The sequence below is a fragment of the Anabrus simplex genome, chromosome 8 (genome assembly GCF_040414725.1).
Source record: "Anabrus simplex isolate iqAnaSimp1 chromosome 8, ASM4041472v1, whole genome shotgun sequence".
NCBI lineage: Eukaryota > Metazoa > Arthropoda > Insecta > Orthoptera > Tettigoniidae > Anabrus > Anabrus simplex.
The window spans coordinates 126,805,270-126,821,761 of NC_090272.1; the positions used below are offsets into that span (position 1 = coordinate 126,805,270).

A 16,492-nucleotide genomic window follows, 5' to 3' on the forward strand; every position below is an offset into this window, starting at 1 on the left:
CACTTTCTATCCCCGAAGAATATCGAAATATGGAGGCAAATTTAATGACGTTGCAGACCTTCGTTTGGAGGTATTTCGTGGCTAAATGGTAATTCCTATCGCAAAACGGATGGCACAATCTCCGTTCAATTTGGAGTGATGCACAACTTCGGTCTTGTGACTTTTTGTCGTCTCCATATCCCTTATAAATTAGAGTTGTCTCTATTTGTCATTGTAAATAAATTTTGCAATTTTTTCACGCATAATTTATACTTTGAATCACTTATAGGAAAGATAGAATCATCAAATTCTGCACGATTATTGGCCCACCCAGTAGCCATATGTGACCCAAATGCCATGTTTGTAGCGGTGATATAATTATCCGAAAAGTAATGCACTGTGAGACGAACTTCCCCAAATTTCACCCTATTCAATGTTTCTAACTCAATCTGGCCCATGAATACATGAGATACAAGAAAATATCATGGTACAAGACATTTAGACCGATAAATACTGCGTTTTATGCTACAATCCGTTTGCCGATATGGCGTACCGTTTAGCAGCAGTTAATATGTAAGTGAAAGTCTGCAATATTTTAAACATGCATATACTTTCATATGTCTAGCTATTATATACACTGATGTCGATTTGTAGCGATCGAAAAAGGTTGTGTCTGCTGTTGAAATCAGTACTCCCCATATCGTCTTTGACTGGAGTAGGAATGGGGGTCCTTCTCCAACTCCTGTGTAAGTGGCATTAGTAAGGAGGGCCTACCATTGTAATGAATAACTCACTTCTCGATTGACTTGCAGAAGGCAAGGGAGCATGCAATTTTGTTCAAAACTCCCCTACCCGATTGTGTTTGGCTGTAGGCAAGGGTGCCCGCCAATTTAAACATATGTGCCCATCAAAGATGTGAATGGCATTAGGCATAGTGGCCTGCTATGCCTCGGTGTGACTGGCAGTAAGCTGGCTGGCAGTAGGAAAAGGGTCCTGTCATTATAATGATAACAGCACAACTCAATTTTGACTGGAAATAGGGAAGTTGCCTGCCATTATAATAAAACTCCTCAACTGTAATCTGCCTGGAAGTAGGAAATGAGGCCTTCCATTATAACGAAAACTTCCCAAATCGATTGTGACCGCGTACTAGACAATGGGGCCTGCCATTATAATGCAAACTTCCCAACTGGATTGTGAACGGAAGTAGGCAAGTGAGCCTGCCGTTATCATCACAGCTCCGCGACTCACACTTTGCATTGGAAACAACGTACGGGGACCTCCCCATGCTATTTCTTGGATGACGCTAAGAGCCATTCAGTTTAGAAAGTCTTATTCACTGCATGTACAGTAATTTACTTCGATATCCGTATACAATGTAGAATACATTTACTAAGTCTAGTTAAAAATAAGAATGTAAAATGTCATATGAGTCTATACACTCACTGACTAACGACCGTAACTCCTACACTCCTTCATGTAGGAAGTTCAAATTTCGCACTATAGTTACTCTTATAGTTTAGGTGTCCCCGAAGAAAGTATTTGAAAATATCCATACCGGAGTGGAAGAGGGGTGGGAGTGAAACGGAGTTTAAAGACCTAACATTTAAAATATTCATTCCTCTGAAACCGTTTGACGCACGAAGATAAACATTCTCATGATTGTTTCTCTTCTTTCTATCGGGCTCAAAGTAAAATGGATTTAGATACTTTATTAAGCCTTTAAGTGGATTAGAAAGAGAAGCCTGAAAACCTAAATTACTCAGTCCTCCTAAATTTTCTGATGCGTAGAGTGGACATTTCACAACATAATTTCCCCTCATTTCCCGAGAATGTAATAAGGGAAAATCAAGCTATGTGCATACGTAACCAGACTTAAAGAGGTGTTTTTCATGCGCTATTACATCGTAACATACGTCAAAGGAAATAAAATCCTAGAATCAGTGTATGGTGAAGATCAAATGTATACAATAAAGAACACGCATGGACCCATGAGGTCATGCCCTACACTAATACTGGCCTTTTACTTTACATCGCACGGCCATTGCACGCTTATGCCCCAATACCCCCACCCCGTTGTATGAAAAGTACACGTGCGTATTTATATTTGGCTCATGATAGGATCCTAGCTCTAGATTTTGTGTCTATTACTCACAAGTCTCCCTACTCAAAAATAAAGCTTTACGAAAAAAATAACGAAAATAAGTATTGTATGTAATACCCAAATGGAGGTCATACATCTGCTAAAAGACTCTAAAGAAACAAGAAAAATCAGAGAGAAATATACAGATGGGAAAGATATAGGTAAAACTGAAAATTAACCTAAATTTTATACACTTCCTAAGCTATTAAACAGAAAATGGAAGAAATCAGGAAATACGGCCGAAGTATGTAACATTATGAGATGAATATGGGTAAAAATAATCTAAAGAAGGTAAAATCAAAGAAAATTACATGTATTTAATGAAGAGGTATCCTTTACTAGATAACCAAGTAAAAGTCCCGGAAATACCTCGAAAGTCTAAGGTTGTCCAACTTTCAAAGATATGTCTGAATAACGTTCATGGGATAGGTATTGTATCAGTAATATAGTTTTATATTTTGTGATAGTCTGTTAATTGGTATTAATGTTTGGTATTTTCTGATACAGTGCTAACAAAACTAGTTGCATGTGATAGCGATGGGCGGATGCTCTCCCCCCCCCCCCCATGTGGTGATCATCCGTGACTGCGAGGGTGTATGGGAGGGGAATTCTATTCATTGTCTTCTTTCATTCATTTGTGATAAGAATATTCATGAAGGTATCTTGGACTATAATTTTGTTGAAGTCCAAGAAATATCTCATAAGGCTAAGATGCGTCTAAATAAAGTTCATGGAATAGGTATTGTGTCCCACAATACGCTTCAAGTCGCATACGGGCCAGGCCGAAGAGGTGCACGCCGAGAAGTCGATTTACCAGCCAACTGTAAACCATTATAAAGGCAAATATCACCTAGACACCTTCTGTTAACATTGAAGGCATAACATCTTGTAAAGAACAATTTTTGTATGAACTTTGTCGCGACAAGCAGTGTGATGTTCTATGTGTTCAGGAAACACACAGAGATATGAAGCAGAAACGCCCATTTGTTCCTGGCATGAAACTGATCGCTGAAAGACCACACGCTCTGTATGGAATTGCCGTTTTTGTGAAGCCGAATTTAGAAGTCAGAAGTGCTTGCCAGTCAGATGAAAACAATATTGAAATTATCACCGTTGAACTAAGTAACTGTGTAATCACCTTAGTCTATAAACCACCTGCAGCAGAATTTTCCTTCATTCCACCCCACAATTTTTATAAAAGTAAAGCCTCCATTGTTATAGGTGATTTCAACAGTCACAGTCATGTATGGGGTTATGCACACGAGGACAAGAATGGTGAGACAGTTGTCTCGTGGGCTGAAAATTTTCAACTCGCCCTCATCCATCATAGCAAACTCTCTCCTTGTTTTAACAGTGGAAGATGGGGACGAGGCTATAATCCAGACCTCCTTTTTGTTAGTGAAAGCATTATGCATACATGCACCAAAGCAGTATATCCACAAATTCCAAACACACAACATAGGCCCATCATGTGCCAAATTTTGCCACCAATAACACCTCAAGAAGTCCGTTTTAGGCGAAGATACAACTTTAAGAAGGCTGACCGGGCAAGATTTTCCAGCATACTGGATGAGAAGATTCTGAGCATCGCTCCTGTTCCTGAAGAGTACGACAAGTTTGTTGACATCGTCCAATTTTCTTCAAGGGCATCAATTCCAAGAGGTTGCAGAACCAGTTTTATCAAAGGCATTAAACCTGAAACGGCCACTTTGCTAGAAGAATTTTGCAAGAAATATGAACTTGATCCTTTTAGCGAAGAAACATCAATCCTTGCACAAAGCGTTCTTTCCTCAGTATCACTGGCTAAAAGGGATGAGTGGATAAAATTAATGACATATTGTGACATGAGCAAGAGCAGTCAGAAGGCCTGGAGTCTATTACATCGTCTCAATAATGACTACACCCAAGCCAGCACATATGCTAATATAAAGGCAGATCAAATTGCCCATCAGTTGCTAGTAAATGGAAAATCAACCCGATCTAGAAAGCTAGATAAGAAACCAATAACACGGAAGCCAAACCAAGAGAGCAACATACTATCTCCACCATTTACTGAAGCTGAACTGGAATCAGCACTGAGGAAGTGCAAATTGGGAAAAGCAGCTGGACTAGACGACATTCGAGTAGAGCAGATCAAAAATTTTGGTCCTGTTACGAGGCGATGGCTACTGGAATTAATGAATATCTGTGTCCAAGAATGCAAGATTCCCAAAATCTGGCGGAAGGCTAGAGTCATTGCTATCCCTAAACCAGGCAAAGATCGGCTGGATCCCAAAAGCTATTGGCCTATTTCCTTCCTCTGTCACCTGTACAAGGTCCTGGAGAGGCTCATTCTTGTGCGACTGATAGGAAAGGTGGAGTCGTCTCTTATACCACAGCAAGCTGGATTCCGAGGAGGAAAAAGTTGCATATCACAGGTATTAAACTTGACACAGCATATTGAGGATGGCTTTGAGAATCGGCTCATTACAGGCGCTGTCTTCATTGATCTTTCTGCAGCTTATGACACAGTCAACCATCGGCTTCTTCTAACAAAATTGTATTACATCACCAAAGACTTCCATCTAATGTGCAACATTAAAAATATTCTCCAAAACGGAAGATTCTTTGTGGAATTTCAGGGAAAACGAAGCAGATGGAGAACACAGAAGAATGGGTTACCGCAAGGCAGTGTGCTCGCACCACTGTTATTCAACGTCTATACTAACGATCAGCCTCTACCTGAAGGTACCCAGAGTTTTTCTATGCTGATGATTGTGCAGTCACTGCTCAGGCCAAGTGTTTTGAAAAGGTAGAACAGACTTTATCCAAAGCTCTGAAAGAATTTACCAACTACTACAATGAAAATGACTTGAAGCCAAATCCTGCCAAAACTCATAGCTGTGTATTTCATCTCAATAACAAAAAAGCAGCTAAAACCTTACAAATCACCTGGGAAGGAATCCCTCTTCAACACTGTTCGACTCCAAAATATCTGGGAGTGATACTGGACCGTACGCTTACGTATAACAAACATTGCCTAAACGTGAAACAAAAAGTGTCTGCCAGAAACAACATAGTGCGGTAACTTCGAGGCACTACCTGGGGAGCTCACCCTTGCACTGTGAGAACAAGCGCGCTAGCACTGTGCTACTCCACTGCTGAGTATGCATTCTCCGTGTGGCATAAGTCCAGCCATGCCAAAAACATAGATGTAGCACTAAATGACACCTGCCGTATTATCACAGGTTGTTTAAGATCTACTCCCATAGATAAACTCCACTGTCTCGCTGGTATAGCACCACCTGAAATCCGACGTGAGATTGCTGCTAGGCATGAGAAAAGCAAGGCTATGACTATGGAAGCCCATCCTCTGTATGCCTGTCAACCAGCACATCCTAGGTTGAAATCAAGAAAGAGCTTCTTGACAACCACTGAAGCTCTTAAATGAACACCACAACAAGCAAGAATCTCAATGTGGCGGGGAAAATGTCAACATTTGAGAGAATGGATGGTTCCAAAGGAAGAACTTCCTCCTGGACATTCTGAAAAGTGGACAACATGGAAGGCTCTCAATCGATTACGCTCCAGTACCACGAGATGCAAGACCAACCTACAGAAATGGGGCCTTCCTGTGGAGACAGTTTACTGCAAGTGTGGTACTAAGCAGACTAATGAGCATCTTCTACTGTGTCCATCTTCTCCAGCCAATTGCACCATTAAAGATCTAATGAAGGCAACTCCAAATGCGCTTGTCGTGGCCAATTTTTGGTCAACCAATGTTTAAAATTTCCTTGTTTAATTTTTGTCTCTCTTACTTTGTACTTCTGACACGATAAATAAATAAATAAATACCTAGACAACATCTCCGCCCATGGACTCATGATCGGAGCTCGAGGCACAATCCCTAAATTTCTTGTACTGTACAGCTATGGGATTCTCTCAGTCTCAACCGGACACGACTTCACGACATCGTTATCTCCGCAATAACCATACTCCACAATCATGTATACAGCATTTGATGAACCGTATCATGCCACATTCCAAATTAATTTCTGAGCCATGTGAGTGTTGCTATTCCTATCTGGTACACTAGCAAATTCACCAATGACTTAAAAGACATAATACTGTGTAGTCGATATACTTCGTCCTTGTGCAGCCTCCTCATTGGGGAAGTTGTATTAATAAAGTGGAACCTTGATAACTCGAATCACCTTGGGAGCTAAATTTTATTTCGAGTTATCAAAATTTCGAGATATATAGAATACTGTTTTCGAACATGTATAGCACGTAATTGAATCATAATTATCTACGGGCTTATATTGAATAGCCTACACTATTTTTAACAGTATTTAAAAATATACAAACAAACTCTATTTTAAGGCATCACTTTAATTGTAACACTTTTTATAGTAACGTTCTAGAAAACAGGATACAGTAGCGAAACAAGAAACATACCTCCATTAACACCTTTGGAAAAATCCGTTAGCCTCTTCTGTTTGTTACTGTTAACCCTTCCTCCCTTCGCGTTGAAACTTCTCGTCAATACCACGCAGCCGACATTCAAAAACGGAGCTTGACATCCGCGACTTCGGGAGTTGCTTTCGTATGTGACCGAGAAACAGCGAGGCTTCGCCGATTTTCAGATCACTAGAAGATTTAGTTTTTCAGTTTCCGTCACATTAGCTCCCAGCATCACTGTAACCCTTTCTTTATTTGTTAAGTGTTCCTCACAAACCACAAATGCCGTATTGCACAGTCAATGTCGCACCAATCGAGTTACAGAGTATTTTTTGTTTCAAAGGACGAAAGTTTGCTTCGAGAAATCGAGAAATTCGTGTAACCGAATTTCGAGTAATCGAGATATAAATACACGTAAAGGAAACGGCCAGGAAATTTAAGTTACTTTGAGACACTGAAAATTCGAGTAATGGAGGTTTAATTATTTTAATTATTTTTAAAATTATTTTTTAATTATTTTTAATTATGTTTTAATTATTTTTATGATAGGTTGTTAAGTGAAATATGTTTGGTATTTTCTAATTTGCATGTGATTACAATGATTGCGATGATCGGATACTCTTCCAACCCCCCCATTTTGTGGTCATCCATGACTGGGTAGGGGGTATGGATTACGTTCGTTGCCTTTGTTCATTCATATGTAGAAGATACATATTTTGAACATTCTTGGACCATTTCCTAAACGGAATACCTTTCGTATTTTGTAATGCTAAAAAATACTAACTCCCTGTAGTAGTTATTATTACAATAAACGAATACTCTCCCCTCCCCCGTTGGTGGACATCCACAACTGAGGGAGAAGGGTATGCATTCATTCATTCATTCATTCATTCATTCATTCATTCATTCATTCATTTATTCATCCAAGTCTCCCTACTTCCATAGTGGTAGGACCTCGTGGACACGTGCAATTGATCGTCGTCTCATAAGTCATATGATAGTTGGATTTTGGTGTTTTCGTGATGGTCTTTGGACTGTGATTTCGGCTTCTGTTTTTAGAGGATTGTAACCGTGCGCTTCGCTAGACGGTTCCCATTAATTTGACGACGAACTACTTCACTGTCTTCTGGTTACATAATCGTAGTTTGAAATTAAAGACTGTGTTACGCTTATTTTGCTGTTGAGTTTGGATATGTTTGCTATGGAGCATTTCTTGATTGACGGGTGGCTGTTGCTCAACGTGTGGTGCACAACGGCAGTTAAGGTGGTTGCCTCTTCTCTTAACTGCTTCATGGCTCTTAAAGTAGGAGCTCCAATTACATTGTTGAGAAACTTACGTCCTCCTAAACTGTGCAATGTTACCAGACTGCAGATAAAGTCCCTACACAAACATTTTACGGAAAGGACCGTCTTTACAGACTATGGTCAAGGAGAAATTGCCTTCATACCACGCATTCCACTCATCCAGTCAGACTATCCCTTCCAGTTTTAAAAACGCCAGTTCCCTGACAACGTCTGCTGTGTAGTGATTGTAGGTAAGACCCAGCGTCCATCTCTGGAATTGTCTGGCTTATATTTGAGGACTGACTGTTTCTCCCACGGACTGTTACTATACGAAGCCTGTTGACGAGTGACCGGTCCTTCACAGCTTGGTACATCTCCAGGCAGAAGGTAAAATAGAAAATATCGTTTACAAGGGGAACAAAATGTGGTGATGGTGGATGAATTCAAGGTAGTCATCTTAGGTAGTGACCCATCCTCAGAGACGTGCAGATCTTCTGTACTGTGTCAACTCTAAAGACTTGCACCAGACATATACGCAGGTTATACGTCTTATTATATCATTCAACGCTGATACTTCTTTAATTATATTCCAACCTATTTAGATTTAGCTTTCAATGAGATACACGTTATTTCCTTGCAGCGAGACCATACAATTTTGTGCCACTGCGCTATGTACTCGGTCCATTTTTTTTTTTTTTTTTTTTTTTTTTTTTGCAAGTTGCTTTACGTCGCACCGACACAGATAGTTCTTATGGCGACGATGGGACAGGATAGGGCTAGGAGTGGGAAGGAAGCGGCCGTGGCCTTAATTAAGGTACAGCCCCAGCATTTGCCTGGTGTGAAAATGGGAAACCACGGAAAACCATCTTCAGGGCTGCCGACAGTGGGGTTCGAACCTACTATCTCCCGAATACTGGATACTGGCTGCACTTAAGCGACTGCAGCTATCGAGCTCGGTGGGTCCATTTTTATTCATTCTGGCAATCAATGATTTATCACAAAATGTCATATGCCATGCTCTTATATCCTATGCGAACTGCAACGCATTGGTTTTCATTCAATAGACTGTTGTACAATCGGGATAAAACTCAATTTCTCACACTAGGTTTATCCAAACATATTGAAAGTCAGTCAGTCAAACTTTTGGGTTTTCATATTGATGCCAAATTGAAAGATGGAACACACGTTAATGTTAGCAAAAAATATCACGTGTGACCTAATTGTTATGGAAATAGGAGGGAATTCGTTAGCAGTGACACATTTTAGACTCTTCCAGTCACACATTACTTATGGGCTGTTATTACGAGGTCAATCTTCTTACGTGTATAATATTCTTCTAATATAGGAAAGGGTTGTCCGCTCAGTGTATAGGGCTGGTGCAGTTGACCATTTTCGACCTCTCTTCATTAAGCTTAAAATACTGACAATTACAAATTTTTACAATTGTGGCACTTTTGCATATTTAAAAATAGCATAAATGAATTCAGTACTAGGGAAAACATTCACCTTCATGATACTCGGAACAAAGCAGACAATGACAGCTCAATTCATAGACTGTCAAAACCTGTTCACTCACATAAAATCAGTCGTGTAAGATTATTTAATAAATTACCACATTTTGTACGATCCACTCCTTTAAGCAATTTTAAAGGGAAGTTGTATGATTGGTTAATAGAAAATGCATTTTATAATAAGGTAACTTAGGGAGATCCCGATATGAGGGAGAACTCGACACTGTTAAGCTTAGCGCCACTGATAACCACAGTACTCTATAGGTCAAACTTTTAACTGCATTTGCTGGAACCGTATGGTTTTGTGCTCATGGTCATCCTGTTAGCTGAAGATTATCACTATAAATACGAGGCATATGAATAGTTGAAGGTGAGTAAGTAAGTGATATATGATTTAAAAGTAACTTGTTATAACATAAATTGTAGGTTGTGTAACGAAATAGGTAGATATGCGATAATTTTAAGATAATGTTTGAGGTTAGGCGCACAAAGCTGGTTTTAGAGAAACGATTATGTCATTTCAAAATCGCCAAATCTTCAGCTTGGTATGTGCTGCCACGTTTTGCATGCCAATGAAACTCGGGGAAATCTAGACACGACAAGTTGGGAGATCTCGACACTGTCGAGATCTCCCTGATCGAGATCTCCCTGAATCTCTAAACCGGGATACATTTTTGGGGACAGGGTTTAATCGTGCATTAATACTACTAGGATTAATCAATGATGACAATTTAGAGTATTATGATATTTATAATATTTTTAATGGGATTCTTTATAATAATATTTGTATTGTTTAGTTAAGTTAAACGCAAATTACGAATGTTTGAGACTGATGAAGTAGAAGTTTCGCGTTAATAGTTTTGCATCCAGCTGGTTATATGTGGAGGATGCCGCGTAAATATGTGTACAAAGGTCTGCTTGGACGATGGAATGCAGAAGATATGACTGCTACTATTAAGGACGTAAAAGAAAATGGAACTCCTTTGCCAACAGTTGCGAAGTATTTCAGTGTTCCAAGGAATACACTCAGATCCAGAATACTATCTGTTATATCTACAATAGACAACTGGAAAAAGGAGCAACGATGGACAAAGCTATGGAGGACCAGTTAGTCAACCATCTTGTCCATCTCTATTCTAAAGGGTTTGGACTAACAGTGACCAACTTACGAGAAATGGCTTTTAGGTTCACTCAGAAGAATGGTGTTAAAAAGTATATTTAATAAACAAAAGGCAATGGTTGGATATGACTGGATTTTGCAAGAGCCTGCTAACAATTTTCAGTGCCGATGAAACTGGTGTTCAGCTCACATTTAAGGCAGGTAAGATTATCAGTGAAAAAGGAAAGAAAAACGTGTTTCACAGTATCATGGCAGAAAAGGGATCTACGTCAACAGTAACGGTGTGTGCTAATGCTGATGGATATACTATCCCAATCTTTGTTATAATGAAAGGGGTAAGGTAAAGAGGCTCTTACTCAAAAGGAATGCCTAGTGGATCAGTTGTTAAAACGTCCGCATTAGTGTATATGACCCCTCAGGTATTTTCATTATTCCTTGATCACCTAAGCCGTTACAAACCACGGGGCAGGATTCGGTTGATAATCGACGGTCACTCAACGCACTGCAAAGATCCGGATGTGCTTGTTAAGGCACCACCACCACCACCACCACCACCACCACCACCACCACCACCACCACCACCACCACCACCGTGCTCAACGCTGCCACCCGCTAGATGTGCCTTACTTCAAGAGCTTCAAACATTTTTACAATGAGACCACCAAGAACATTGTTCCCGCTCACCCGGGAAAAGGGATCACTAAAGATAATTTTGGAGACCTTCTAAAGCTGGCATGGGACAAATCGGCAACATCAGGAAATTTCACCGGCGGATTTCGGAAATATGGCATTTATCCGTACAATCCAGATATCCTCCAAGACGACATTTTTGAATATGGCCTTGTGCTGGAGAAAAATGGTTCAAATTATGTAAATGTTGGAAAAAATATTACTGTAGAAGATAATTCCAATAGTCCTACATTATCACAGGAACATGAAGCTTCACCTGCATCAATCCCTCTCAGTAGCTCAGTCCAGGAATTGTCTCCTGTTCCGATATTAAGACTCCCATCTGGAAATGGAAGAGGAAGAAGAGCGCAAGAATCCACCACGGTGCCTTCACAGGATTATCGGGAAAATTTTAAAAATAAGAAATGCGAAAATGAAAAGAATCCTTCAAATCGAAGGACAACAATAAGAACTCGGCGTGTGCAACGGGAAAGCTAGTTTCTCAAACAGTCTTCTTTGGTCTGAGAATTACTGAGCAGTATGTGACGACAGCCGTAATGAGGCATGGATTCAATTTAGTGGGGGTGGCAGGAAATGGTTCCACGAGATGTGTGTGGAACATGGAAACGATGAACAGTTTATATGTACTCACTGTGTACAATAGTAGTTGTGTAACTATTCCGAGGTCTTACCTAGTGTCAGGTTCTCCATAAGTGCGGGAGAAGTGGACATTATTGCACCTTTTATTTATTTGATAATTAACGTGTTATGAAATGTTATTTTTGCCATAAATAATAGAAAACATAAACTAAATGTGTACAAAATTCACCAGGGAAATAATTGAAATTTTTTGCAAATAAAGTTTGTTCAAAATTACAGGTTTTTGCTTAGCGTGTCGAGATATCCATAAATTACCTTACCTCTGAATTCTTAGAAATGCATATTGTTATTATTAAATTTTAATTCATGGTCTTTATACATTTAACCTTTTAATATTAAGTACTAAACTATTATCAGTTGACGAAGCCTACATCATTGTATATGGTCAATGGCAAATACAATTCTTGATTGCTTATCTACTTCACTGTAGAGATAGAGTCCTAAAATCACCCCTTCCTGGTGCTGTTTCAGTTCTGGTCAGCCTACGTCCCCTGTGGAGCCCAGTACCTGGACGCCGTCCAGCTGACACTTGAGCAAATCGACCTCATCAAACGGCTAGCTGAGCTGAATCCTGACCACCTATCGCTGGTTACCTCCGTCAAGGGTAAGGCCTTTGAAGTGAAAGCTCTCCTACTTACAGCCACTGATCGATATTTGTGTCCGTCAATACGTTTACACGTGGATACAACACTAGCCGTGTCCATAAGATGAAACTGTCAGGGAGAAAATGACATCCAACATAATATCTTTTATACAGGGAGTCAACCTGTTTTGTAGAGTAATTCAAACGCCGTATTCCAGTTTCTCTGCACGAACATATGTTGTGGAGTATTATAGTCGAGTGGCGCCGTAAGCTGGTGGTGGTAATTTTTGTTTTAAGAGGAATCGCAACTAGTACCACGCTCTATTAACACTAATCAGAGGGGAAAATGGAAGGAGTCGGACACGTCGAAAATGAAAATATCGGCCAAAGAAAGACTAGGACCACGAAGGTGTGAAAATGAAATACTCCATAGGCCTCGTGAACCTAATACCGTCGGGGTTGGAAAAGAACAAGAATTGACCAAGGGAGGTCGGATAGGTTAGACGAAAGTGAGGATCCAGACACAAGTAAGTGGAAGCAATTCCAGGACACAGCTAACAGCTTCGTGGTCGGCAACCCACGCTCCCAAGTTGAGCCCCTTAAGACCCTTTCTTCGTCACCTCTTACGACAGGTAGGAGACATCGTGGGTGTTATTCTTTTGCCCCTACCCACAGGGGAAGAGTAGCATAGTAATCATACTAAGGCGGCATGGTTACAATCTCTGCCAATGAATGTGGGATTTAAAAAATGAAAATTCACGTAGGCCCACGTATAATTGGAATTTCACATGTAAAACCGGAAGTCCTGTGGTTGTGATCGTAGTAGCAACAGCCACGTAAAACTACAAGCTACCTCTACGGTTACATGAGAATAAAGGGGCCAAGAGAGGATTGTACGTCTAATTAAGTTTTTTTAGTTACTTTACGTTGCACCGGCACAGATAGGTCTTACGGCTACTTAAATCAGAGGATCCCACACTAATAAACAACTGCCGTCCTATTTCTGTTTTATCTGCGATAGCAAAAGTTTTCGAATTTATGTTATGTAATCGACTAACAACATATTTAAGACCTCTTATATCAGACAATCAACGTTCCACAGTCACAAACTTGGTTAACTTCACTCAGCGAGTGTCCACAGAACTTGACAGGGGTGGACAAATGGACGTATACCGAGAGTCAGACTTCTGGTCGGTGAAAAGGCTTCCGCAGCGCCAAATAGTTCCGTAGGTTTGTTACTTGTTCCTGAAATCAGGAGCTTTCTTCAGTTTGGTTAGATATTCTGGTGAACTGACTTGATGAATTAAAATTTTTGCCCTGTATAAATATGGAAAATATATCACAGGTTTTATGTTATTCGGGTTAGTTACCAACTCTTATATTTCATACGTAGATGGTTATGAATAGTTATTGTTCTCAGTGGTGTATGAGCAAAATAATAACTATTTAATACGGTATTGATATCTTATTGCGCTGTGTACTTAGGAAGTATGTTCGAGTTCATTCCACTGCTGATAAGTTCGCAGAATATGTGCGACGTTGAAGATTGATCCAAGAAAACTGTTGGCAATACTGGCTGCAACAGCGTGTTCAGTATTCATAATGGCTGCCAGCTGTGAGCAAGACGTGTGTGATGCTGTGAAGCTTGAGGCCCCTGTGAAATACATTAAAGCTAACAAAAGTGAAGAAAAATTAAGTAGGAATTTCCTAGATGAAATTAAAAAGAAGTGGAAAAAGTTGTATATATTATTATTTTTTTTTTGCTAGGGGCTTTACGTCGCACCGACACAGATAGGTCTTATGGCGACGATGGGATAGGAAAGGCCTAGGAGTTGGAAGGAAGCGGCCGTGGCCTTAATTAAGGTACAGCCCCAGCATTTGCCTGGTGTGAAAATGGGAAACCACGGAAAACCATCTTCAGGGCTGCCGATAGTGGGATTCGAACCTACTATCTCCCGGATGCAAGCTCACAGCCACGCGCCTCTACGCGCATGGCCAACTCGCCCGGTATTATTATTATTATCATTATTATTATTATTATTATTATTATTATTATTATTATTATTCATTTCATCACGAACAGGAAATGGCACGTTTGTACTCGGAAGTTTTAGTGGAGATTCAATATGCAGAGCCGAATTGATTTTTTTTTTTTTTTTTTTTTTTTTTTTTCCCACCCTTCAAACATCCGACTCTCTCTGGGGAAAATCATACGCTGAGAACTTTTTACTTTCGTAAATTCCAATTTTTACACTAAGTAAATTTCGGGGCTACGCCTTAATTAATGCCACGGCCACTTCCTTACCACTCCTAGCCCTTTCCTATCTTTCGTTGCAATAAGACCTATCTGTGTCGGTGCGACGTAAAGCAAAATGTATGAAAAAGAACTCTTTATACTTATTTGCTTTCAGACTGTTGAAGGCTTTGGAATGTATCTGACCTAGCTTACATATCTAACTATTTCGATTTAACTGTCTCTAGCAATTAACAAAAAAACATAGCCAAATTTATTTGATTGGAACACTTTCAATGGCCGCTGAAAGTGGTATAAGGGAGTACCGACACTCCGTAAGAGCGAACAAGCATGGATGTGGAGATGTATCCAGTCCCAGTGGAGTTCTTCGCCACTGAGCTACTATTTCCAACACCATAGCCACTCATTGTTCTACAAATCTAAATGAAATATCACAACCAGCCAGTCAACCAAGGATTATGTCACCATGATTTCACGGCTTCTAAATATACATGTTTTGTTACCTCTGGCTGTGGAATGTAATGGCAACAATTGTTCATTAATTCACATAATGTGGTACTCAGGGACGTAATTGTGTATTGAAATGATTGGTGGCAACAAATCACTTGGATAAACCATTTATTTAGAGCTAACACAGCTTGCTCGGAGGGTAAGTGGATTGTCAGGTGCAGCATCACGTGTATTGTATCGCACAATCACTATAATAGTAGTAATCATATCATGTTTATCTCAAAATTAAGCACTAAAACAATACTGGAATACTTGGTCAATACTGGTATCGAGAAAACTAATTTCACATTCAATAATGGTAAAAACGGAGAACATCTGTATTTGGTAAAATAGTGCTGCTAATTTCTATAATGGGACTACACTATTTCCTATACCTAGAATGTTAGAATGCTGTTGTTTGACTTATCATTCCACAGACTGGTCTGATGCAGCCCTCCATGCCACTCTGTCCTTTGCTTTCATTTCTTCGTAACAACTGCATCCAACATCTGCTTTAATGCACTTGTCATATTCATACCTTGGTCTACCCCTACCGTTCTTACCGTCTACACTTCCCTCAAAACCAACTGAAGAAGTCCTGGGTATCTTAAGATGTGCCCTGTCATTCTACCTCTTCTTCTCGTCAAATTTAGCCAAATCCTCTCACCAATTCGATTCAGTATCTTATCGTTCGTGATTCGATCGATCCATCTCACTTTCAGCATTCTTCTGTAACACCACATTTCAATACCTTCTATTCTCCCTCTTTCTGAGCTAGTTTATTGTCCATATTTCACTTCCATACAATGCCACGCTCCAGACGAAAGTCTTCAGAAAACATCTTTCTAATTCCTATATCAATGTTCAAAGTGAGCAAATTTCTTTTCTTGAGAAAAGCCTTCATTGCTTGTGCTAGCCTGCATTTTATGTCCTTACTTTTGTCATCATTAGTTATAATAATAATAATAATAATAATAATAATAATAATAATAATAATAATAATAATAATAATAATAATTTCATGTGGCTATTTCTAGCCGAGTACAGCCCTTGTAAGGCAGTGTTATGTGTGGTGTGTGAGTTGCAGGGATGTTGGGGACATCACAAACACCCAGCCTCCGAGCCATTGGAACTAACCAATGAAGGTTAAAATCCCCGAGCCGGCCGGGAATCGAACACGGGACCCTCTGAACCGAAGGCCAGTACGCTGACCATTCAGCCAACGAGCCCGACATAATAATAATAATAATAATAATAATAATAATAATAATAATAATAATAATAATAATAATAATAATATATCCCTTTTTCATTATCCAGGTGGGGTCGCGGGTGTGAAATGACACATATGTGAACTTAG

General features: G+C 39.8%; 1 protein-coding gene across 1 annotated transcript in view; it reads left to right on the forward strand.

Moving 5' to 3' along the window:
* Positions 1-16,492, forward strand: part of LOC136879196 (dipeptidase 1) — a 252,683-nt gene that overhangs the window by 36,542 nt on the left and 199,649 nt on the right. Inside the window, exon 2 of the mRNA XM_067152989.2 lies at positions 12,278-12,410. Coding sequence (XP_067009090.2) covers positions 12,278-12,410 — 133 coding nt within the window. The remainder of the gene's footprint in view (positions 1-12,277; positions 12,411-16,492) is intronic.